Source organism: Anomaloglossus baeobatrachus, chromosome 3 (genome assembly GCF_048569485.1).
Source record: "Anomaloglossus baeobatrachus isolate aAnoBae1 chromosome 3, aAnoBae1.hap1, whole genome shotgun sequence".
Lineage (NCBI taxonomy): Eukaryota > Metazoa > Chordata > Amphibia > Anura > Aromobatidae > Anomaloglossus > Anomaloglossus baeobatrachus.
In genome coordinates this window covers 605,199,374-605,224,309 of record NC_134355.1, presented here as the reverse complement: position 1 = coordinate 605,224,309, position 24,936 = coordinate 605,199,374, and the positions used below count along the sequence as shown (strand labels likewise).

The following is a 24,936-nucleotide window of genomic DNA, read 5'->3' as shown; positions in this document are numbered from 1 at the left end:
GGGACAGATATAGTTTGTGACGCCACCCGTGGTATGCGGTAATTGGGAGTACTGCCGGTGTTGGGAGTACCCGGAGTGATGGAGTGGGGCAGCAAGATGACGTTACCCTCCACTGGTATGGTATGCCCCGGGACTCTGGATGGCGATGCGGGGAGGCAGTGCAGGGGTCAGTCGGGTTCTCACTCAGCAATGAAGCAGACGCTGACAACAGGGTAAACCAAGTCTCTGACTGCGGCGTGTCTCCCGAGGAGAGTTTGTCCGGGTCCCGTCCCCTGCAGCACTGCCAGTGGTCTGTAACCTACCTCCTGGCACACAATTTGGATTGTCCATTGTGGCCCGGTAGCTGGAGCTTTCCGGGCACCGCTCCCCACTGTGGCTAAGTGAAGGAGCCTGCTCTCAGGAGCTCACACTTGGGATTTTGGTGACCCATTTGCTAGGAAAGCCCTATCCCCTATCCCCCTCATTGCGTTAGTGCCCCCAATCTCTGAGCTGGTGGGAACAGTCCTTAAAGTGAACCTGTCATCAGAAATTTAGCTATAAACCTAAAAGTTCCCCCCTCTGCAGCTCCTGGGCTGCATTCTAGGAAGCTTCCTATAGTTTTTGTGGCCCCTTTTATTCCAAAATAAATACTTTACAAACTTGTACCTTTTCATATGCAAATTTCTTAAATCTTCCATGGGGGCGGGCTGCCTGATGTACGTTGCTGTCCTCCTGCCGATTTACGCCACCCCCGAACTCTGAATTTCAAACCTCAGGACGCCGCCCCTGGGCGCCCGTGGTCCCGCGCATGCGCTGTGCTACTGTTGCGGTGCCGTGCACTGCGTGCACATGTGACCGCTGGTGACGCTTTTGCGCGGGCACCGACTGCTCCGTCCGCTCCTCCCATCTATTTCCTGCTGCTGAGCAGGATGGGAAGGAGGTGACGTCCGGTCATCTGGCCAGCGAGCGTTTGCGCAGAACGCTGGAGGAATAGTTGAAAGTGCGGTCACGAGGTTATGGGCGGCACTTGCTGATGACACTCACAGCGCCGCCCATAACCTCGTGCCCGCGCAAAGTGTCACTAGCGGTCACACGTGCACACAGTGCACGGCACCGCTACAGTAGCACAGCGCATGCGCGGGACCACGGGCGCCCAGGGGCGGCGTCCTGAGGTTTGAAATTCAGCGTTCGGGGGCGGCGTAAATCAGCAGGAGGACAGCAACGTACATCAGGCAGCCCGCCCCCATGGAAGATTTAAGAAATTTGCATACGAAAAGGTACAAGTTTGTAAAGTATTTATTTTGGAATAAAAGGGGCCACAAAAACTATAGGAAGCTTCCTAGAATGCAGCCCAGGAGCTGCAGAGGGGGAAACTTTTAGGTTTATAGCTAAATTTCTGATGACAGGTTCCCTTTAAAGGCCCTGTCCTCCGCAGGTTAATTGCCAGGTTGCCTGAAATTTCTCCACGACCTAGTGTCCGTGTACCCCGACGTGCCTTTGGGCCTCGACCGGTGATAGGACCAGGCTGCTGACCGTCCTCCTTGACGGGTTCCAGGCACCTAGCGTCAATACCCTGCGACCGGGGGTCCGACTCCTCTAGGTCCAGACCACCGTCTGTGACCTAGTCTGCTTCTCCCCTGGGAACTCCAACTCCCAGCTTCCTCAGAGCTCCTCACAGCTCGAGGGCTCCTACTCGACTCTTCTCCAACACCTCCCACCTTCCTGTCTGACCCCTGGGTGGGCCCTATTCCTGCTTAAGCAGCTCACTGGTGTGCCTGACAGGTGTGGTGCAAAGTGTATCTAGGATTTGTGAATGCTGATGGAGGCAGTACTGCAGGTTAGGTTCCCAGAACCATGGGGGGTCGAGCTCTGCACAGGAAGGGCAGATTGTGCAGATCCCTGTGATGACCTGAATAGTCCAGGGCGTCACACATCCGACAGGAGGCACTGTAGGAGCAAATTACTCCCTTCTTGGCTTTGTTCTGAGTTTAATTTCACTGGAGACCTCAAGGTTTGAGCCGAAGCAAAGAGCTGCGTAATATCCCATTGTGATGGGACTAGATGGCTGTTCGTCACATGCTCGGCTATTTATTTACATGGTCATCATGTAAAATTATGCTTACCCTGCAGTGCCTGCTTCCTTCCAGAAGTTGTCCTGGGAAGATGGACAAATTAGTTTTTTTATTTAGATGGCACGACCCTAGAAATGTCATGACCTGTATGTGTTTTAATTGGCATCGGCTTGAAGGTTCCTAGTAGCTAATGTTCTCAGGTTTCTTAGCATTCCTTTCTTATTTGGTGGAAGGAGGCAGCTTCTCTGAGCAGTAATCTGCATCTTCACCATCACATTGTGTCGCTTTCTAGTATATTGCTCTCAGTGGGTGCAGCAGCACCATCTGCTAGAGAAGATGCCCCCGGATTCTTCATCATCTTCAGCATTTTCTTTAACACTATCATCTTAAAACTAAATATGTATGAAATAAAAAATAAAATAAATTAAAACAGAATAAAATTAAAAAACAAAATCAAGACAAGAAGTTTCAGCTGAAAGGTTTTTAGTAGGGTCCAGATGGATGTGGTGCTGGACTACAGGGCCGGCTGCAGGTTTCTCTGGGCCCCGGGCGGAAGAGTCTCAGTGGGCACCATCCACATGGAGACACGCAAATACACAGATACGTACATATACATATTTAAAGACAAACTCGCAAAAATACATATAAACAGACAAATCTATACAGTCATATACACTGACATACATAGATACACATCATACATGCATACAGGCACAAACCCGCTTGTCTCCATCCAGCTCCTCTTGGGTATGTGGCTGTGCTGCATGATGGCCGTCACGAACAGACATGGCCGTGCACACTGACACTGCTGTATATACATCACAGGTTGGGCTGGGGGCTACAATATATACATCACAGGGGGGGGGGGGGGGGCATAGACATTACTGGAGGGCATAGATCTTTCTGGAGTAGCAAACAGCTCTGGGGGTATACACATTGCTGGATGGGTTGCATAGTGCTCTGAGGGGCTGCACAGATAGGTCTGGGGAGGCTGCACAGATGGCTATGGGGGGGCACACGCACAGCTCGGATCCATACATACACACTCACATAGCTTTGCTACACACACACACCCTGATAGCACTGTTGCACACATCTCTGCTGTATATGTACAGACACAAACACACACAAATATATACACACAGCTCTGCTGCACACACACCTCTGCTGCCCTAAGAGTATCTATACACACAGCTCTGCTGCACACACAGCTCTGCTGCACACACACAGCTCTGCTGCAAACAGGCAGACACACACAGCTCTTCTGCATACATACAGACACACACAGCTCTGCTGCATACATACAGACACACACAGCTCTGCTGCATACATACAGACACACACAGCTTTGCTGCATACATACAGACACACAGCTCTGCTGCATACATACAGACACATACAGCTCTGCTGCATACATACAGACACACACAGCTCTGCTGCATACATACAGACACACACAGCTCTGCTGCATACATACAGACACACAGCTCTGCTGCATACATACAGACACACAGCTCTGCTGCATACATACAGACACACAGCTCTGCTGCATACATACAGACACACAGCTCTGCTGCATACATACAGACACACAGCTCTGCTGCATACATACAGACACACAGCTCTGCTGCATACATACAGACACACAGCTCTGCTGCATACATACAGACACACAGCTCTGCTGCATACATACAGACACACAGCTCTGCTGCATACATACAGACACACAGCTCTGCTGCATACATACAGACACACAGCTCTGCTGCATACATACAGACACACAGCTCTGCTGCATACATACAGACACACAGCTCTGCTGCATACATACAGACACACAGCTCTGCTGCATACATACAGACACACAGCTCTGCTGCATACATACAGACACACAGCTCTGCTGCATACATACAGACACACAGCTCTGCTGCATACATACAGACACACAGCTCTGCTGCATACATACAGACACACAGCTCTGCTGCATACATACAGACACACAGCTCTGCTGCATACATACAGACACACAGCTCTGCTGCATACATACAGACACACACAGCTCTGCTGCATACATACAGACACACAGCTCTGCTGCATAATAGACACACACAGCTCTGCTGCATACATACAGACACACACAGCTCTGCTGCATACATACAGACAGACACAGCTCTGCTGCATACATACAGACAGACACACACACACAGCTCTGCTGCATAAATACAGAGAGACAGACACAGCTCTGCTGCATACATACAGACAGACCACACAGCTCTGCTGCATACATACAGACACACTCAGCTCTTCTGCATACAGACAGACACACTCAGCTCTGCTGCATACAGACAGACACAGCTCTGCTGCATACAGACAGACCACACAGCTCTGCTGCATACAGACACAGACACAGCTCCGCTGCATACAGACACAGACACAGCTCCGCTGCATACAGACAGACAGACACAGCTCTGCTGCATACATACAGACCACACAGCTCCGCTGCATACAGACACAGACACAGCTCCGCTGCATACAGACACAGACACAGCTCCGCTGCATACAGACAGACAGACACAGCTCTGCTGTATACAGACACAGACACAGCTCTGCTGCATACATATAAACACACAGACACAGCTCTGCTGCATACATATAAACAGACAGACACACACAGCTCTGCTGCATACAGACAGACACACACAGCTCTGCTGCATACAGACAGACACACACAGCTCTGCTGCATACAGACAGACACACACAGCTCTGCTGCATACAGACAGACACACACAGCTCTGCTGCATACAGACACACACAGCTCTGCTGCATACAGACACACACAGCTCTGCTGCATACAGACACAGACACAGCTCCGCTGCATACAGACACAGACACAGCTCCGCTGCATACAGACACAGACACAGCTCCGCTGCATACATATAAACACACAGACACAGCTCTGCTGCATACATATAAACAGACAGACCACACAGCTCTGCTGCGTATATATAAACAGACAGACCACACAGCTCTGCTGCATACATACAGACCACACAGCTCTGCTGCATACATACAGACCACACAGCTCTGCTGCATACATACAGACCACACAGCTCTGCTGCATACATACAGACCACACAGCTCTGCTGCATACATACAGACCACACAGCTCTGCTGCATACATACAGACCACACAGCTCTGCTGCATACATACAGACCACACAGCTCTGCTGCATACATACAGACCACACAGCTCTGCTGCATACATACAGACACACTCAGCTCTGCTGCATACAGACAGACACACTCAGCTCTGCTGCATACAGACAGACACACTCAGCTCTGCTGCATACAGACAGACACACTCAGCTCTGCTGCATACAGACAGACACACTCAGCTCTGCTGCATACAGACAGACACACTCAGCTCTGCTGCATACAGACAGACACACTCAGCTCTGCTGCATACAGACAGACACACACATCTCTGCTGCATACAGACAGACACACACATCTCTGCTGCATACAGACAGACACACACATCTCTGCTGCATACAGACAGACACACACATCTCTGCTGCATACAGACAGACACACACATCTCTGCTGCATACAGACAGACACACACATCTCTGCTGCATACAGACAGACACACACATCTCTGCTGCATACAGACAGACACACACATCTCTGCTGCATACAGACAGACACACACAGCTCTGCTGCATACAGACACAAATTCTCAGAAAAGGAATTTCTTTAGCGGGTACCAAACTTAGCTATTATGTCAGATTTAACCTGCTTTTTCAATTTATACTAACATTTTTCTTTTTATTTATATCTCTTTAAAAATCTTCACACCAAGACAAACAACAAGAATACAACGTAACGTTACAATCCTAGTTGAGGGAATAACATAAGGTTATTCTTATGTTATTCCCTCAACTAGGATTGTAAGGGCCAAATTTAGGGCGAGCCGCCGGGGAGTGGGGGCACCGGAAAAATAAGGGTGTGCTCCATTGGCCAGGTAGGAATGAGACGGAGGGATAGTCCATACTAGGTACTAATGTCACTGTATATGTATTATATGCACTGGGTGCCGGAGATTTAGGTGGTCTTCTTCACTATAGAGACTTGTTTTTGTATTGATTGAGAGGGAGAGAGAAGGGACACACAGGGGCAAGCCGCCGAGGAATGGGGGCATCGTATAAATAAGGATGTACTCCATTGATAGGTAGGGATAGTCCTTGTGAGGGCAATAATAAGGACATTTCTATTTGATTGGTTCCCCTCGAGTATTATTGGTTTTTCAAAAGGAGGTGTGCATTTTTCTCCTTACCTTCCATCCCTCAAGTGTCTAAAGTATAGTGATCCAGACACCCTTTTTAAATTTTCACTGTATACGTATTCTTGTTGTTTGTCTTGGTGTGAAGATTTTTAAAGAGATATAAATAAAAAGAAAAATTTTATGCATACAGACACACACACAGCTCTGCTGCATACAGACACACTCACAGCTCCGCTGCATACAGACACACACACACAGCTCCGCTGCATACAGACAGACACACACAGCTCCGCTGCATACAGACACAGACACAGCTCCGCTGCATACAGACAGACACAGCTCTGCTGCATACAGACACAGACACAGCTCTGCTGCATACATATAAACACAGACAGACACAGCTCTGCTGCATACATATAAACACAGACAGACCACACAGCTCTGCTACATACATATAAACAGACAGACCACACAGCTCTGCTGCATACATATAAACAGACAGACACATGCGCGGCTCTTGGGGGGAGGGGAGGCCCACATGCGCGGCTCTTGGGGGGAGGGGAGGCCCACATGCGCGGCTCTTGGGGGGAGGGGAGGCCCACACGCGCGGCTCTTGGGGGGGGGGCCACACGCGCGGCTCTTGAGGGGGGGCCCACACGCGCGGCTCTTGGGGGCCAGCACATACGGCTTCGGGGGGGGTATGGGCATACATCTCGGGACGGGGGGGGGAGAAGCCCATACAGCTCACTTAGGCCCATAAATCGGGTGGGGAGGGCACATACAGATCGAGGGGGGAGCGGTGTAGCACATACCGCTCAGGTCACGGTGGAAAGGGGGGCCCACACAGCACCGGAGGGAAGCTCTGTGCTGGGGGTTCGCTGGCTGGCACTGCTCCTCGTCATCATCTGTGGGACTGAGCAGGACGCCGCGCGGTAGCTCCGCCTACAGATGAAGTTCAAACCAGGAGGACACAGCTGTGGTCTGCGTGCCTTAAAGGGACGGCAGCCACAGTTTCCTGCTGAGGACTGCGGTCCCCGGGACTCGGCTCGGAGGCAGCAGAACTGAAGGCGAGTGGGCCCCGGCCCGGGGGCAGCAGAACTGATGAAGGCGAGTAGGCCTCCCCGGCTGTCCAGGGCCCCGGCATTTGCCCGGGTGTGCCGGGTGCTGACGCCGACCCTGCTGGACTATAATATGCCTATAATAAGGATAATAAGCTGCACACTAACCACCACATCAAAATATAAACATAAAAAATGGTAAAGCATTACTGCTATTGGGATACTATGAACAATGAAAAATACATTTAGCGATCTGAAAATTATGGAATACATGAAAGATGGTATTGCAAAACTGCTATGAATATTTGAAAGTAATAGAGTTGTTTAGCAAATGTATTGATCAATGCAAATAAGCTTGAAACCAACGACAAGGTGATCTTTAATTTTTCGAGAACCTAACCTTAATGCCTCTATGTTCTATTAAAAATCTGCAAGTATTGGCAGACAGGCTCCTGGCTATATAGGATCATGAATAGAGTCTGGTAATAGAGCAGGGTTCTGGGTTCTCAGTCAGAAGAAATTGCATGCTATTCAGAAAAAAGACTGACTTGAACACCTATATGTATAAAATAGGTGCTAATTAGCACCTAATTCACACATATAGGTGTTCCAATCAGTCTTTTTTCTGGACTATAATGTGCCATTCCCTGAGGAGGTCGAGGGTGTGTTACTCCTGTACCTTTGTAAAACTTTATTTGCCATCTTGGCATTGCGTTTTTTTCTCTTTCTCAGGTTATATGGCTCCCCTCTAAATATTGATCTATTCCCGGCACTCATGGCAGAAGATATCATTCCAGGTAGCAGGTTGGGACCTTCCCTGATGTGCTTACTAAGTACTCAATTCAGAAACGTTAGGAATGGTGACAGGTAGGATTCTGTTCCACTAATTGTATGTTTGCTTTTCTTATATAGGTTATTTTTTAATCAACAATTTTGGTGCATTTTATATCTTTACGCGTTTTGGGGATTACTGATGTTGTGGAAATCTGTTTGATGAAAGAACATCCTGACTTTTTAGTGGCTCCGCTGCTGTGACCTGGAGATATTTGAATAGTTTGTGGTAGAAGTCATCTCAAGGTCACAGCAGCGGAGCCTTCTACTGCACATGCTCATAGGTACCTGTTCAATTAACATTGCAGCTTAGGTTTCTGTAATTATAAGAATACATGCGTACGCTGCAGTTTTGTTGTCACAAAAAAACTGCACCTTTGAAACATCAAAACTGCACCTTGTCCCAGAGAGCCTGGAAATGTTAAAAAAAAATAAATAAAAAAAACTTGTAATGATGCTGCGTTTTTTGTGCGTTTCTGTCAATTCTGATTTGATGGTTTGTTTTGTTTTTTTAAAAATAGTGGTGGACGGACCAGACTCTAAAGTCCGACCCCTGCAGGTTCAAAGGCACCCAGATCGGGCACTCAGGAAATTAAAAATAAAAAAGTAAACATAAATAAAATAATAGAGTGTACGCTATACTTACCTTTCCAGCGCAGCTGTAACTGCTCCCGCGGCTGCTCATTCTTCATCCGGGGCTGCTCATTAGGCATGTTCACTGCTTCTCCTGCCCATCGGTGTCTGTGATTGCTTGCATTCAGACAGCGCCCCCAGCCTGACTGACTCTTCCAATCACAGACCCAGTCTGCGGGTCTATAGCGATTAGTAAAAATAAATAAAAAATTGGTGTAGGGTCCCCCCTTATTATGATACCCAGCCAGATAAACCTTATGGCTACAGGGTGCAGCCCTCAACCCTGCTCATATCTTGGCTGTTCATCAAACTAAGAGGAACTGCATGCAGCTTTTTTTCCCCCGTAATTATTTAAATAAATAATTTAAAAAAAACAGCGTGAGGCCTTCCTAATTTTGATACCCAGCCATGATAAAGCCCAACAGCTGGGGGCTGGTATTTTCAGGCAGGGAAGACCCATGGTTATTGGGAGCCCCCCAGCTTAAAAATAGCAGCCTGCAGCCGCCCATAATTGTTGCATCCATTAGATGCGACAATCCTAGTACTTTACTATGCTGCAGGGATCAATTCCAGGACTCTGGGTTGGTGGGGGATTGATTTGCGAGTCCTCCGATCGCTAGTGAGAAACGCAGGGACAAAATGCAAAAGGTAAAACATGCTGCAGCTTATTTGTCAGATGTTTTTGACAAATATACTGAAAACAAAAAAATTGCAACGTGCTCACAGCAAACTTTAATTCTCATAGACTTTGGCGGGAAGTCAAATGTGAGAACCTTTTGACAACAGAACTGCACCAAAAAAAACGCAAAAAACACGTGCGCATGTAGCCTAACAAGACGTAGGCCATTTTTATGTACTATATTTGTTATCTCCCTAGACAAATAAAATGTTACTTGCTAATTAAAGGTATTTAAGAATTTTTTAATAACGATAATTTGAGTTTTTCTTTTTTTTTTTTAAGGAGAACCCCTTAACACTAGAAGTCCCAGGAATTTCAACCTCCTTAGGGTTCCAATGGTAGAAATGTCAAATGACCCCTCTCTGGGATTTCTAGTGTTAAAATGAAAAGATTTATTTTTGTCACAGGCTCAGTCAGACTCAGGCTTGGTTCAGATTGCAGATTTTGACGCTTTCCCTGATGATTTCTCTGATGTCTGGGATCAGCCCAGCCAGACTCTGTCGTCAACCTGCTGTGTGCTGATTCATAGTCAGGCTAGCAAGAGTTCATCTCTGTTGACTTACTTGCTCCTTTGATCACATGTTGTGGGGAGGCCTATCACATCTGCTCCGCTCCAATCTATGCTGGCTGAATCCTTCCACCCATGCCAGCTATAGTTTGACTATGTTAGTCTGTGAGGCATGATGTCCCAGACTTTCTGGTGAAAGTTATTCTCATTGTTGGGGTTGGTTTGGAGTTTACCCCTCTTGTTTTTCCGCTTTCTCCTTGCTCGTGTTTTTCCTCTTGATTCTCTTACTGTCTTTCCCTATGTGTATGTGCACAGTGCGATAAAGTTTTGGTTTTCCCTTATCTGTCTTTCTTTGTGGGTTTCATCACACTGTCCCGTCCCTCCCTGGGTGGATGGAGAGAGAAAATCAGATTAGAACTGGTCAGGAGCAGGGCCAGGAAGGAGGCTCCGGTATCTCCACCACGAGGAGTATCTCTGAGATTAGGGATAGCATAGGCCCCCTTGCTTGAGGGACAGCTTAGGAACCCCAGTCCCTGCTATCCCATAGTTATCGTGACAATTTTATGATATATTTATAGTTATAAAGTCACATATAGTCAGACATGGACGGTAACCAATCTATTTTCTGTATCCTAATGTGTAAGGTTTTGGTATGAGAACCCTGGGGTGTTCACACCAGCACAGCTGACACAAATCAAGCAGATCTCTCTAGCGAGGATCCTTTGTGACAATGGAGACAATATCACCAAAGTGCAGCCGGATGTGTTCAAAGTGACCGAATCTCCACATGGCTACATCAGCTGTAAGCAGATACCTCAGCTGGACCTGCGGCTCTGGAAGGATTGCTGTGAAGGTAGGATCTCGTGCCGTCATGACGTCTCAATGAATATATTACAATAGACTGCAGATATACAGTGATTCTGTTAAAAGATCCTGACCAATATTTGGCTTGACATGATCTTCTGATATATGGTATCTTACTTGTGAGAAGATCTTCTTTGGAATGTCTCCAATCTTGGATACCTACTGATTTCCCAAATTAATGGAGTCAGTATCGGCAAAACCGCTTTTTCTCTGTTTTAGACAGTTTTGCTTCTAGAAATCTGATGCAGTATCCAACCAATGTATTTTGTTCAATGTTGTCAGATATCCAATATCAGAAATCTTAGTTGCGTTTTGGAATTCTAGAAAATTCCGGAGTTTGGAGGAGCTTCAAAACTTCACAAATGGGATCTTCTTACAAGTATCTTTTTTTTTTTAATTCTAACAAGATAATTTAACTGCATTACTTCTGGAATATAAATAATCTAGATAGGGTCGAAGTTTTTGTCATTGGAGAAAATATTCCTGAAAAAGACAAAAATAGCAAATACATAATAGAATCTCCAAATATTGGAAGTATGGGAACGGCAAAAGAAAAGTCAGTTAAATATGTATTTTATTAGTCTTGTTTCCGTAAAATGTTTTTTGTTTTTTTTTGTTTTGTTTTTTTTTAAGTTGAATGCATTAGATAAACTATTTATAGAGTTTCGCAGTAGTAGGACCCATCAGCTATTCTCTACCAGGGAAAAAGACAGCAAATGTTGCATATTTGCATATTTTTATTACAAACCACAGTAAATTCTCATTTATTAGTAATATATAGACTTAGCCCAACAGAACATTTTTCTCGTGGCTTTTTGTGGATTTTTTTATCGCTATCTGCATCTATGTGCAACCAGCTTCACAAATTTGAATGGGTGATCCTATCTTTACACTACTAAATCTACATTTCCCAAAATCACCTTTCATTTCCTTAGTGCTGTAGACCCCATTTCCCTGAGCTGTCATCAGTATAAGGGCTCATTCACATGACCGTTCCGGATTTGCGGTCCGCATAACACGGTCCGTTTTTTTCACTGATGAATCCGTGTGGCATCCATGTGACAATCGTTCTGTATACAAGCCGTGTGTCATCCGTGTGCCTTCTGGTTTTTTGCGGACTGCAAAACACGGAAGCAGCTAGATAGAGGTATAGACAGATAGATAGAGGGATAGATAGAGAGAGGAATGAATGAATGAATGAATGAATGAATAAATGATAGACGGATAGCTAGAGGGATAGATAGATGGATAGATAAATAATAGATGAGAAAGACATATAATGTCACACTCCTCAGCATTACATAATGTCTCACTCCTCAGCATTTTGTAATCTTGCACCCTTTAGTGACTTTCTTGTGGCACGAAAGAGTGCTTAGCCTTGTATTTAGCCAAAAAATTAATCATTTAAAAAAAATGACGTGGAGTCCCCCCTATTTTTTGCAGCCAGCTCGGGTAAAGCAGACGGCTGCAGCCTGCAGATCACAGCTGGCAGCTCTTGGCTGGTAATCTAAAACAGAGGGCACCCCACGCTCTTATTTTAAATTAAATAAATAATTTAAACCAAAAAACGTGGGGTCCCCCTCAAATTGGATCACCAGGCAAGGTAAAGCGGACAGCTGTGGTCTGGTATTCTCAGACTAGGGAGGTCCACGGTTCTTGGACCCTCCTCAACCTAAGAATAGCAGACCGCAGACGCCCCAGAAGTGGCGCATCCATTAATGTGCCAATCCTGGTGCTTCGCCCCAGCTCATCCCGATGCCCTGGTGCAGTGGCAAATGGGGTAATATATGGGGTTGATAACAGATGTGTAATGTCACCTGGCATCAAGCCCTGGGGTTATGATGTCACGGCGTCTATCAGACACCCGACATCAGTAACCCAGTCAGTAATTAAAGAAAAAAAATAGACAACAAACAAATTTTTTTTAAAAAACACTCCCCAAAACATTCCCTCTTTCACCAATTTATTGAAAAGAAAAAACAAATCCGGGTCCGGCGTAATCCATTAAGGGGGTCCCACAACGATCCATACCATTGTCACTGTCCCAGTCAATGAAGAACAGAATGTCCCACATTGGCTGGGAGAGCAGTGCAGTGACCTGAGCTAACATCATGAGGTCAGCCCAGGTCACTGCAGGGCATGACCAGCGCTGACTTCAGGAGGTTAGTGAGGTACATTACCTGCAGTGATGGAAGCCGCTGCACTCCTGACGTCAGCGCTGGTCACTGCGATCAATGACCGCCGCATTCTCAGATCACCTCTCGCGAGCAGTCTGTGACGTCACCGCTAGTCACTGTGTCGGCCTGCCCGCAAAAGGAGACGTGAGAACGCGGCGGTCAGTGACGAGCGCTGACGTCAGGAGTACAAGAGTTCACCGCAGGTAATAAACTTTACTAACCTGACTGCAGCGCTCATCATCCCCGCATATGCGGACACACTGCAGTGCGGGCATATGCGGACACACTGCACTGTGGGCATATGCGGACACGCTGCAGTGCGGGCATATACTGACACGCTGCAGTGCGGGCAGCCACAGGGCTGGCAGGGAGCGGAACACAGACTGTAGGGGCACCCGACGGAGGTCACATGGAAGTGCTTCTGGGGATTTTGTGGGCCCATTGCCTTATATTGAGTCATGGTTCGTTATTACGGAACAGAATAGGACATATTCCATAATAACGGAACGGACATACGACATCTGATGTGTTTTTTTGTAGGATCGGATGCACGCGGAAGTGCTACCGTGTGCCATCCAATCCTACACAGAAGATATAGAAAAGATGGTCCTGTCCGTGGGTCCGCATAAAAACAGGAACTGACCACGACAGATGGAACAGTCATGTAAATGAGCCCTCAGTGTAGAATTGATCTCATGCTTCTGTGCACAGTCTTGTCCTATAAAGTACTCTACCTGACTTTTTTTTTCTTCTGCCATCTACCTCCATATAGCTTCATGTGTGTTCTTACATAATTGGTAGCTGGTTTTCTAACAGAGTCTGAAGGGTACTTTACACACTGCGACATCGCTAGCAATCTCGTTAGCGATGTGAAATTCTAGATCGCAAGTGTGATCTTTCGAGATCGCACATGTGTAAAATGACCTATGTGCGATCTACAAAGATCGCACTTGCGATCTAGAATTTCACATCGCTAACGAGATCGCTAGCGATGTCGCAGTGTGTAAAGTACCCTTTACTCTCCACAGCAGAGCTTGTAATAACTAGGCAGTGCAGAGCTGAACTCTTTGTCTGCTGCTCAGATTATAATGACGCAAAACAGCAAATGACTTGATTCATATGGCAGATGGTTATCTTCTGCCATATGCATCAACAGTGCAGCTTTAGCAGTTTCACTTCACTGATCTGTCAGCAGACGGGAACAAACACAGCTCTACACTGCCCTGCCTAGTTATTATAAATTATCAGCTTGGTTGTAAACGAGTGCAGGAGAGTTGAGCTCTGCTATAAACCAGCTAATAACGATGGAAAAGCAAAGAGGCAGCTATACTTCTAGAGATGGCAGAATATAAAATCATACAGGCAGCGTACTATACAGGAGCAAAGAGTGCAAAGGCATAGAGCATATTCTAAGGCTGGGACTATGTGTTGCACGGCAGCAGTTCTTTGGCAGGTAATGCGACCAAAAACATGTGCAACTTGCCAGCGACTTGCTGTCACCTGACTCTTTTAGAGCTGTGACTTTGTAGTAAATAAAATACCCATGTCATGTGCGACTAGCATCAGAGTCTATGAAACTGCCCCTTGTGATCGACCATCGACCAAGTTCAACAATGGAACTTCATCAGGACAGTCCCAACTGAAGAGTAAGGCTATGTGCGCACAGTGCGTTTTTGCGCGTTTTTCGGGTGCGTTTTTGGCCTCAAAACTGCATGACTTTGCTTCCCCAGCAAAGTCTATGAGTTTTCAATTTTGCTGTCCGCACACAACTTTTTTTTTAAGCTGCGTTTTTGAGCTTAAAAAAAAATAATGGACATGTCAATTCTTTCCTGCGTTTTTCTGCGTTTTCCCCCCATGCAATGCATTGAAAACCGCCGAAAAACGCAGAGATCAAAAACGCAGCAAAACGCAGCCACAAACGCACCAAATCGCGGTAAAAACGCATGTGTTTTTTGCCGCGTTTTTCTGATGGGGGTGCGTTTTTGTGCGTTTTTAGCGGCCAAAAACGCACAAAAACGCAGCGTCAAAAAAACGCAGTGTGTGAACTTAGCCTAACTAGTGGGGCATCCTTTCGGTGGGGGACAATATGTGCAAAATGGGGCACATTTAAAAGTGACTTAAATTAGCACAAATGTATTAATTTAGAATTCTGACAAAAGTGTATTAATGCTGGATTTGGCCTCATCCGTGATCATCTACTTTGTTTTTAGGAGTTTGTGTTGCTTATCACTTGTTATGTGTGTCCTCTTTACTTGTAGACTGTAGGTCAAGAGGACAATTTAGCTCATTCTCTGGTCACTTCAGGGGTAAACGTGGCACAGAATATAGCTATAAAGAAGAAAAACCCCAGGAGGCTCCTTTGACCAATGAAGTTTCTATGTAAGTAATCCAAGGTATGCGATATAGACTCTGTAATTATATAATCTATTGCTCATTCTATATTAAATGACAGATGAATTGTAATATTTCATATTAGACATATAAAATATAGGAATATAGTAAATCCAGAAATGTCAGTTTAGTAGTTCATTAGAGAGTGCGAGCTGGCCTGATATACTCTATTTTTAAAGCGGTTGTCCCCATTCAGAAATATACTATCCCCACTCCCTTCACCATCTGCAATTTATTAAAAAAAAAAAACATGCTTCACTCTCCCTCCCTGGGTCCAGCTTAGTGTCTCCACTGCTGCTCTGTCAGTTATTGGTTGGTGCACCATCACATGGGCAGTACAGCAGCCAATCACTGAGCTCAACTGCCTCTGTAGAGGGAACGCCTCTCACTGAATGGCTCTCTGGCGCCCTGTTGACATGATGTCAGCACTGCAGCCAATATTATATACTGGGAGCATTGTCAGAGACTCAGTGCTGGACCCAGTGATGGCAAGTAGAGGGACAGGAATTTTGTCATATTATTAAACTTCCAAGCGGTGTAGGCACGTCACTTCCTACTTGTTCACCTAGTCAGTATGGCCTAAACTTAAGGACGCTTACACGCAACGACACTGCTAACAAGATCTCGTTGGGGGTCACGGAATTCGTGACGCACATCCGGCCTCGTTAGCGACGTTGTTGCGTGTGACACGCACGTACGAGCGACCGCTAACGATGCAAAATATTCACCAAATCGTTGATTGTTGACACGTCGTCCATTTCCCAAATATCGTTGCTGACTTATGACGCAGGTTGTTCGTCGTTGCTGAGACACCACACATGTGACACCCCAGGAACGAGGAACAACCCCGTACCTGCGTCCTCCGGCAACGAGGTGGGCTTGACTTTCATTCGGCTGCTCTCCGCCCCTCTGCTTCTATTGGCTGTCTGCCGTGTGACACCGCACGAAACGCCCTCTTAGAAAAGAGGCTGTTCGCCAGCCACAGCGACGTCATTAGGAAGGTAAGTATGTGTGACGGGTATGAGCGATTTTGTCCACCACGGGCAGCGATTTGCCCGTGACAAACAAACGACGGGGGCGAGTGCGAAGGCTAGTGATGTCGCAGCGTGTAAGCAGCCTTTAGTCAATATCATTGAACAATAAACATATAAAGTGAATTTACTTAGAAAGCTGAACAACACTGTAAATATACTACGTTTCTTGCTCTAATCACTAAGTATAGCTGGTATTCTACCCCAGAGCTGCATTCCTAATTCTGCAAGCCTCAAGCTGACATCTCCTTCTAGAATTTCTTGATGGCTCAATATCTACCATAACCACATATTTGTGAAAGTATTGTCTGTAAACCAGACATCATGATCTCTCTACAGCTGCGTAACTACTACTCCAAGCATACCACCCGTCGGGAAACATGCTGTTTACTACTGAGTTTTAAGAGCTTCCAAAACTAGGGATGAGCAAACCTGAGCAGTACAATTTGGAGTTCATACCGGACACCGGGTGTCTGGGTCTTGGACTTTTAAAAACAATGCTGGTGAGAAATGCCGTACCTACTGCTGGCCGGCAGTGACTTATGGAGCCTTATTCTAAGAACGTTCTGAAAATGAAGCTCCATAGGATTCAATGGGCATCGTGCAACATTCCTTGCTTGGATTATGTTGAGACTTCCAGGATATCTTTTTAATTAATAAATTAGCGCACAAGGGAGTGTGGGGGAGTGTTTATTCAAATAATGCGTTAGTAATGGAGGTGTCTGAAAGACAACTCTCCATTACTAACCCCTGGGCTTGATGCCAGCTGTCAATTCACAACTGACATGAACCCCAAAAGTATTATCTCTATTGCCACCGCACTGGGTCAATCAGGATCAGCCTGGCAATGCTCCATAATTGGCGCAACTATTAGATGCTCCACTTCTTCGGCGGCTGCGGGCTGATATTTTCAAGCTGGGAGGGACAAAATACCCATGGACCTTCTAAGCTTGATAATATCAGTCCCCAGCTGTCTGCTTTACCTTGTCTGGTTATCAAAAATAGGGTGGAGCCCACACAAGTTTTTGTTTTTTTTAATTATTTATTTAAGTTCTTTAAAAAAAATGGTGTGGGGTCCCCTCTATTTTTGATAACCAGCCAAGGTAAAGCTGACAGCTGAGGGTTGAAGCCCACAGTTGTCTGCTTTACCTGCAATGGGTATCAAAAATAGGTGGGAGCCCATATCATTATTATTTCATTATTCCCTATCCACATTTGTTTGCAAGGCAATTGCCCCCATTTTGCTTCCTTTTGCAGCCCCCTAGCCGTCACTTAGACATTTTTACAGGAAAGATGTTCAGGTCTCCATTGACTTCTGTGGGGTCTGGGGTCAATTCCAGGTCCTGAACAAAACTTTTAACTAAAATCTGGACGAACCCCATGAACACGAACTGCCACTGGTCCTCTCATCCCTATCAACAACATGTTAAATGGATTGTTCAAATTTATTAAGTTAACCTCTAATCACAGCATAGTTGATAATTTGCTGATCACGGTAATTCCACGACTCTATCGCCCTCTTCCCCATAGATATCGAGAACTGGGCTTTAAATTGCCCCCATTTCAATGCAGCGATGTGAACATGGCTATTATTTTTTTATTTAGCATATTTCGAAGTTTATAATGTAAAATAGCTTTTAAAGAGAATATGTCAACAAGATTTCACACCCAAATTATTTATATGCGCATGTGGCTCTTTCAAAGACAAGTTCAGCCATTCTATTACATGAGCAGTTCATTCCTCTGTCACTGAGCATTTATAATAATAATATGCCCATGTGGCTGAAGATCTGAACCCTCTGTCACTCCAGCTCTATTCCCCAACCAGCGCCGTCTCCTCCTGCTTGACTGATGGCTCTTTTGCCTCTATGCTTTTGTGGCTTATGGCAAAGGAGCCATCAGTCAAGCAGGAGGAGGCGACTGGGCGGGGAATAGAGCTGGAGTGACAGAGGCTTCAGATCTATTATAGCCATTTCAGTTCTGACGATGATTCCTTTGTAACAGAGAAATGGACTGGCCATGTAAAGGAATTGCTGGTTTTGTTAGAAAAAGCTACATATTAAGAATTTGGGGACAGATTACCTTTAGTACAATATTTTGTCACATTTTTCAACTAGTAATACAATTTTAATTTCCGTATGTCCTTTTCATTCTTTCAATCCTACATGTATTTTTCTTTGTCTTTTAGCTCATCCATAAATACCACTTTAAGCACTGATCAACCAAAGAATATGCCACTTGTCAACGACTTTAAGGACTTTGTTGTTGATATGCAAAAGACAATTACAAGTCTAAGAAAACAGGTATATGTCAGAGGAGACGATGAACTGAATGAACTAGATCAATTAGTAACACTGATGGCGTATTGGCATAGCGTGGGTAATACAATTTCTCAAGATTTTAGGTTAATGTGCTACTTTTCCGATAGAAATGTTCTCAGCGTTATCGTCATTACCCCACTGCTCTTGGCAGCTTCTAGAATACTTCATACTTCCTAAAAGTCCCAAATTTTGTGAGACATTTCCCTCTAGCTAGAAGACCACATAGTATTTTTGCATGAAAAAAAGGCCGCGGCAAATTTGGTGATGACTATAAGGTTCTAGTGTACAGAAGAGGTAACGGTCACACAATGACCCTGAGTGTGGGGAGTCTGGGGAACGCTTTTAATATGTCAGTCAAAAATAATCTTTTTTTTTTTCTCCATGACTTAGATCAAAAAGCTTGAGTTGCGGCTAAGCAGCACAGACTGCACTGACGAAACTGGAAGGACGCGCACCACTAACGAAAGATGGAACAAAGATTCTTGTACAAAATGTGAATGTAAAGTAAGTCATTAAAAACGAGAAAATATAGAATGTTTCAAAAATATTATAGCTGTGCTAAACTGCAGAGTATAAGGGTTTTCTACAACTGTCCCCCCTTTTGATACAATAATTTTGAGAATAAGTCGCTACTTAACCTACTTAACTGTGTGCTAGTAAGGGCTTACAGCACACCTCTGAATGTCAAGGTTTTTTCTCAGTATTCGTGCACAGTTCTTGCGGATTTTCACATTGAGATTGTAGCAATTTAATATGACTTTCAGTGACCCTGTCCCTTTTCTTCCCCTCCTTATTTACCCCCTCTTACCCCACCTCCTTTCATACACCGCTTTTTCCTTTACCTACTTCCTTCATTCCCATGCTTCCTTGCCCCCTTTACTTTTTTTCCTTCTCTCCTTTCTCTTCTTTTTTTTTTATTTCCTCTTCTGTCTTATTTTTTTAGACTTCTCTTCTTTTCTTTGTTCTTTTTTTCCACTTCCCTCCTCTCTCTTTTTTTTTTTTTTTTTTGCTTTTCTCTTCTGAATTCTTTTTTCCACTTTTCTTCTTTCTTCTTTTTTTTTTCGCTTCACTCCTTTCTCTTTTTTTTTTCTTTTTTTGCTTTTCTCTTCTTTCTTTTTTTCCTCTTCTCATCTTTCTATCTTGTTTTGTTTTTTTTTGCTTCCCTCCCTCCTTTCTTTCTTTTTTTTTTTTTTGCTTTTCTCTTCTGTCTTCTTTTTTTTCCACTTCTCTTCTTTCTTTCTTTTTTTTTTCACTTTCCTTTTTCTCAACCCTCTTCCTTTTGTACCTTATTCCTTGCCCCACCGCACCTCCCACAATCCTTTTCTTTTCATTCTACAACGTGAACATATTCCCATTTTTGATGAGAGGTTTTAAAGGGTTATTCTCAGCTCCAAGATCTTATCCCAATATGTAGTAGAAGTAATAATAATAATAATAATAATAATAGCAATAATAATAATAGAAAATACCTCCAATTAGAAATGTAGTATAGTTCTACTGATTAGTTGTGTCCTTTACCTCATGTGTAGGGCATTGCAGCTTAGGTATCCATGGTTAGGGTACAGTCACATGAGCGTATGACTCGCGCTAGTGCAATGCAAGAAAATCTCGCATTGCACTCGGACCAATGTTAGTCAATGAGGGAGAGCAGATGGTCAGATTTTTTTCTCATCCAGATTCTGGATGAGCAAAAAGTCGCAGCATGCGTGACTGTCAGTGAGAGACGTGTCACTCGCACCCATACAAGTCTATGGGTGCGAGTGATGAGATAACTTGCACCCTTCCGGTGCACCCCGACTTATGCTAGAAGTGCCACGGTATTTCATATGGGTGCGAGTGAAACATCAGACTGCACTTGGATGATATCCGAGTGCAGTGCAATAATCGCATGAACTGACAATGGAGGAGATGGACAGATTAATCCCTCCCTCTCCTCCGCGGCTGTGACCCGATCGCAAGATCGGATCACAGTTGCATGACATTCGGCTGACACTGGCAGCACAGCGGGAGCCGAGGGTCATTAGCATATCACATTCTGAATCCAGAATTACAACCATGCATATATTGATAGATGGTTGCTAGTGGTTGTAACCATGAATAGCTAAGCTGCAATGCCCTACACATTAGGTAAGCGACATAGCTTATCAGGAGAACTATACTAAATTTCTAATTGGAGGTAATTGCTAATATTATTATTACATCTACTACATATTAGGATAGGGTCTTGGAGATGTGAATAACCCTTTAAATATGTGCCTTGAGTGCCCCCACAAGTTATGAGAAAGGGGGTTCCTATGGCCACTGTTTCAATGACGGGGCAGTCGCACTTCCTTTTCTTTGGATTTAATAATAGCCAAGCTCTGTGCTCTCACTGTCAGCCCCTTATACAATGCATTGTCTGTAGTCATATGCCCACGTTCTTGTGATTAGAGGATTTCCCCAGCAGTCAGACATATATCCTGCCCCGTGGATAGGTCATACATTGTTATTGTGCCCTTTTAAGTTTTTTATGTGTATTTTAGGGAATATACATTTGTTTTGCTAGCTTAGTATGTATCTTATACCTGTCAGAATACTAGTACCCATATAAATGTGTTCCACGTCTATAAGAATTCTTATTCCAAACCCCGTAATGTGATCCTCCTGATTATCTTGTCTTCCAGAATGGGTCCATTACGTGTTTTGTGGAATCCTGTACCACTGCTTCATGTTTAGCCCCAGTCAAAAAAGAAGGAACTTGCTGTCCAGTGTGCACAGACACAACACAAACCACATAATCCTCCAGACGTCCACGCTCCGTGGGAGCAGGAGTCCTCCCGGGTTACGGCAGTTTTGTCTATACTTCATCCTTTTTTTGCATTCATCACTTCCACAGTATCGTGCAATAGTTGTTTTTTTTGTATTTTTCTCTTTTTATACCTACGGTAGTTACCCTTAAATTGGTCTCTTTTTAAAGGGAAGTATATAAAGCGATGACAGGATATTAACGTTTGTGTCAGCCATATTTCCTTGGTTAAATGCTTCTCAGGTTGGGAATACAAACTGGTGCTAATCGCAGTGTCTTATTCTGTAAACGTCACATCAGTCACGTTTTTGGGATCTCACAAATGGAAAACTTCCGGTTTATAGCAATTCATCCGGTAGTGATGGCGGCCCATTATTTAAGAGGAAATAATCATTATTTTTTTTTTTCTTTTTTGCTTTTAAGGAGAGTATAGCTTTAATCTCTGTGAGAGACTCTCCATTTTATATTAACTCAGGCCCGGCTTTATACAAATGTCCAGTACATATGTCTATGTTTTTCTATACAGATCATTCTGTGCCTACGACGAGAAAATTTCTATGCCACCAAAGGGGTTATCCAGGATAAAAACAAAAAACTGCTTTCCTCTAGAAACAGCGTTTTCACCTTTTACATGGGTTATCTGGGCAGCATTGAAGGAAATGGGTCTACACTGCAATACCACACGCAACCTGTGGACAGGTGTGGCGCTGTTTTTGAAAGAAGACTGCCACTTTTTTTTAACCTTTGACAACCCCATAAACCACTGCACAGAGGAACTCAATAGTGGCTTGACGATGTTATGTTTCAATTATTTTATTTTCTCTTTGTTTGTTTTTTTTTCATTTTGTGCTGAAAAATGTTATTGTGCTTTTTTATACCGTCATAATTCTTCACAAAAAATGTTTTTACTGAATTATCAATCTGAATTTTATTGTGAACCTATCTTATATATACATTGGAGGTGGTCAATTTGTTAGTTTTTCCAGTATTGAAAGTCTGTAAATGCACTGTTGACTGGTGGCCACTAGAGGCACTAGAGAGGATACTGTAATAACTTTCAGCGTACTATATCATATAGAATTGGACCTCGTGGCCTAGGCTTGCCTGTTCACTTGCCATTATTGGTTTGGGCTGAGATTTACAAATTAATGGAAGGACAACAGTTATACCTCATTTCTCCATTGAATGGTGCTCATTTGAAGCAATAAAACATGGACCGATGTATTATATTTGTGTAATTACATTCAATTACCGTTATTGCAATCTACATTTGTACACATTTCTCGGTTGTATCTGTCATTGTAGCAGCATTTAGGTTGTCAAGTAGCTCCAAATATAGACCTAATCCAAGAAGGAACCTGGACCGTTGGAGATATGAAGAGAAGCTATCATCAGAAAGGGATTCATTGTTTAAATCCAGTTGTGTATTTTTCGAAAAAAAAAAAAATCCATATCAAAATCTGTATTAGAAGAAAAAACAAAAAAGAAATCTTGCAATTCTCACACCGGCCACTGGGGCTTGTATTATATTACATAACATGAAGAACTTGGTCATACCATTAAAGGGCAATTTATCAAGTTATTAAATTGCTTTAATTACAGCATGAAGATCAGCACGTTTGCTATTGACTTGCACATACAATATTATCATCTATCCATAAGGCCCATTTCACACGTCAGTGAAAAACAGACGTTCTTCACTGACGTGTAAAACACGCACATGTCCCTCCATGTTCCGTGATTCACGGCACACGTGGGTTGTCCATGTGCAATCCGTGATCCGTGATCCCTGATTGCATATGGACATTACTCACCTGCCTTCCTTCCTGCTGTCCATGGTGCTGAACTCCTCGGCTCTGCGGCGTCCGCCCACCACTCTCAGCAGCTACTTCCGGGTTGGCTTTTCCTGCTCTAATGAATATTCATGAGCCAGGCAGAAGCTGCCGAGAGCGGAGGCTGCAGAGCGAATCGCAGGCAAGGTAAGTTAAAATATTTAATATTTAATATGTCCGTGATTTTCTGGTACGTGTTTCACGGATCACACATGGATCGCACCATAGTGTGGTCCGGGGGTCATCAGTGATGCCAGAAAAAAACTGACTTGTCTCCGTGCAGAATCACGGCCACGGGTGTACGCTGCACGGAGACACATTCAGTGAATAATCACTGATGTGTGAGCAGACCCATTGATTATAATGTGTCTGCGTATGTCAGTGATTCTGGTACGTATAAAAAAAAAGCACATATGTACTAGAATCACTGACGTGTGAAGGGGGCCTAAGATAGGTGATAACTTGCTGATCGGTGGGTACCACCTCTGGGACCTGGACCTATCTTTAGGGAGGAGTTGTTATTTCTGTTAGTATGTAGCAGCATTGGGTATGCACCACCTCCACTCCATACATTCCCTGCTGCCCAACACTTACCTTTCTCCAGTGGAACCAGAGGGACTGAATAGAATGAGGGCCGAGCGTCTGCCTTATTACTCTACTGTCTAATCAAGGATAAACGTATTCCATCTGAGAGTAAAAAAAAAGAGGCCCTTTTTGCCAATCGGTGCAGGTCTCAGTCGTGGGAAACTCACCGGTAAGCAAAATGATCACCTATCCATAGGATAAGAGATAACTTGTTTACACTGGACAATATGTTCAAAGTAGTTGTCTAATGAGGATGATTTGGCCTTTTTAGGGTAAATGGATGTTACCTCTGAGCAAGAGAAATGCCCATTCTGGCAACCCTGCCCATACATGTACAGGCAGTACAACATTCTCCTGGTTGGGTCTGCTGCAGGGAAAATGCATGACCCCCAGGAGCCTCACTCAGCAATACGATCTACTATTGGTTTATTGAACTAGAAAACAGCGCAAATAGGGTTTTACCACAATACATTTTGGAGTTAAAAACAAAGAGAGGCTCATAAGGTACTGTAGGTATACACGGCACTTCTGGCAGTGGTGCATGAGTAGGTTCCAAAACTGTATCGATATGTAAGTTGAGACTCGGCACTACAAATAAGTGCTATAAGGTGATTTTTATTCGGAAGAATTGATAGGACCGGCACAAATAGACGTTTCGGTCAACACGACCTTCATCTGTGTGCCTCTTTTAGGTCATGTAGTAGCATGGCGAGTGGTGCTGATAAAACGCGGTGTCCACCACTGATGAAAGTCGTGTTGACTGAAACGTCTATTTCTGCTGGTCCTATCAATTAATCTGAATAAAAGTCACCTTATAGCACTTATTTGGAGCGCTGAGTCTCAACTTACATCTCGATATGGTTTTGCAACCTATTCGTGCACCACCGCCAGAAGTGCCGTGGAAACCT

General features: G+C 44.4%; 1 protein-coding gene across 2 annotated transcripts in view; it reads left to right on the top strand.

Moving 5' to 3' along the window:
• PXDN (peroxidasin) overlaps window positions 1-24,573 on the top strand; it is a 230,280-nt gene extending 205,707 nt beyond the window's left edge. Inside the window, exons 18-23 of one of the 2 annotated variants that reach the window (XM_075341062.1) lie at window positions 8,124-8,258; window positions 10,687-10,895; window positions 15,342-15,462; window positions 18,694-18,808; window positions 19,217-19,330; window positions 21,490-24,573. In XM_075341062.1, coding sequence (XP_075197177.1) covers window positions 8,124-8,258; window positions 10,687-10,895; window positions 15,342-15,462; window positions 18,694-18,808; window positions 19,217-19,330; window positions 21,490-21,603 — 808 coding nt within the window. In that variant the 3' untranslated portion in view covers window positions 21,604-24,573. Of the gene's footprint in view, window positions 1-8,123; window positions 8,259-10,686; window positions 10,896-15,341; window positions 15,477-18,693; window positions 18,809-19,216; window positions 19,331-21,489 lie in introns of those variants that run through there. The other variant, XM_075341063.1, reaches the window with a different exon arrangement.
• The last annotated feature ends 363 nt before the right edge of the window (window positions 24,574-24,936 follow it).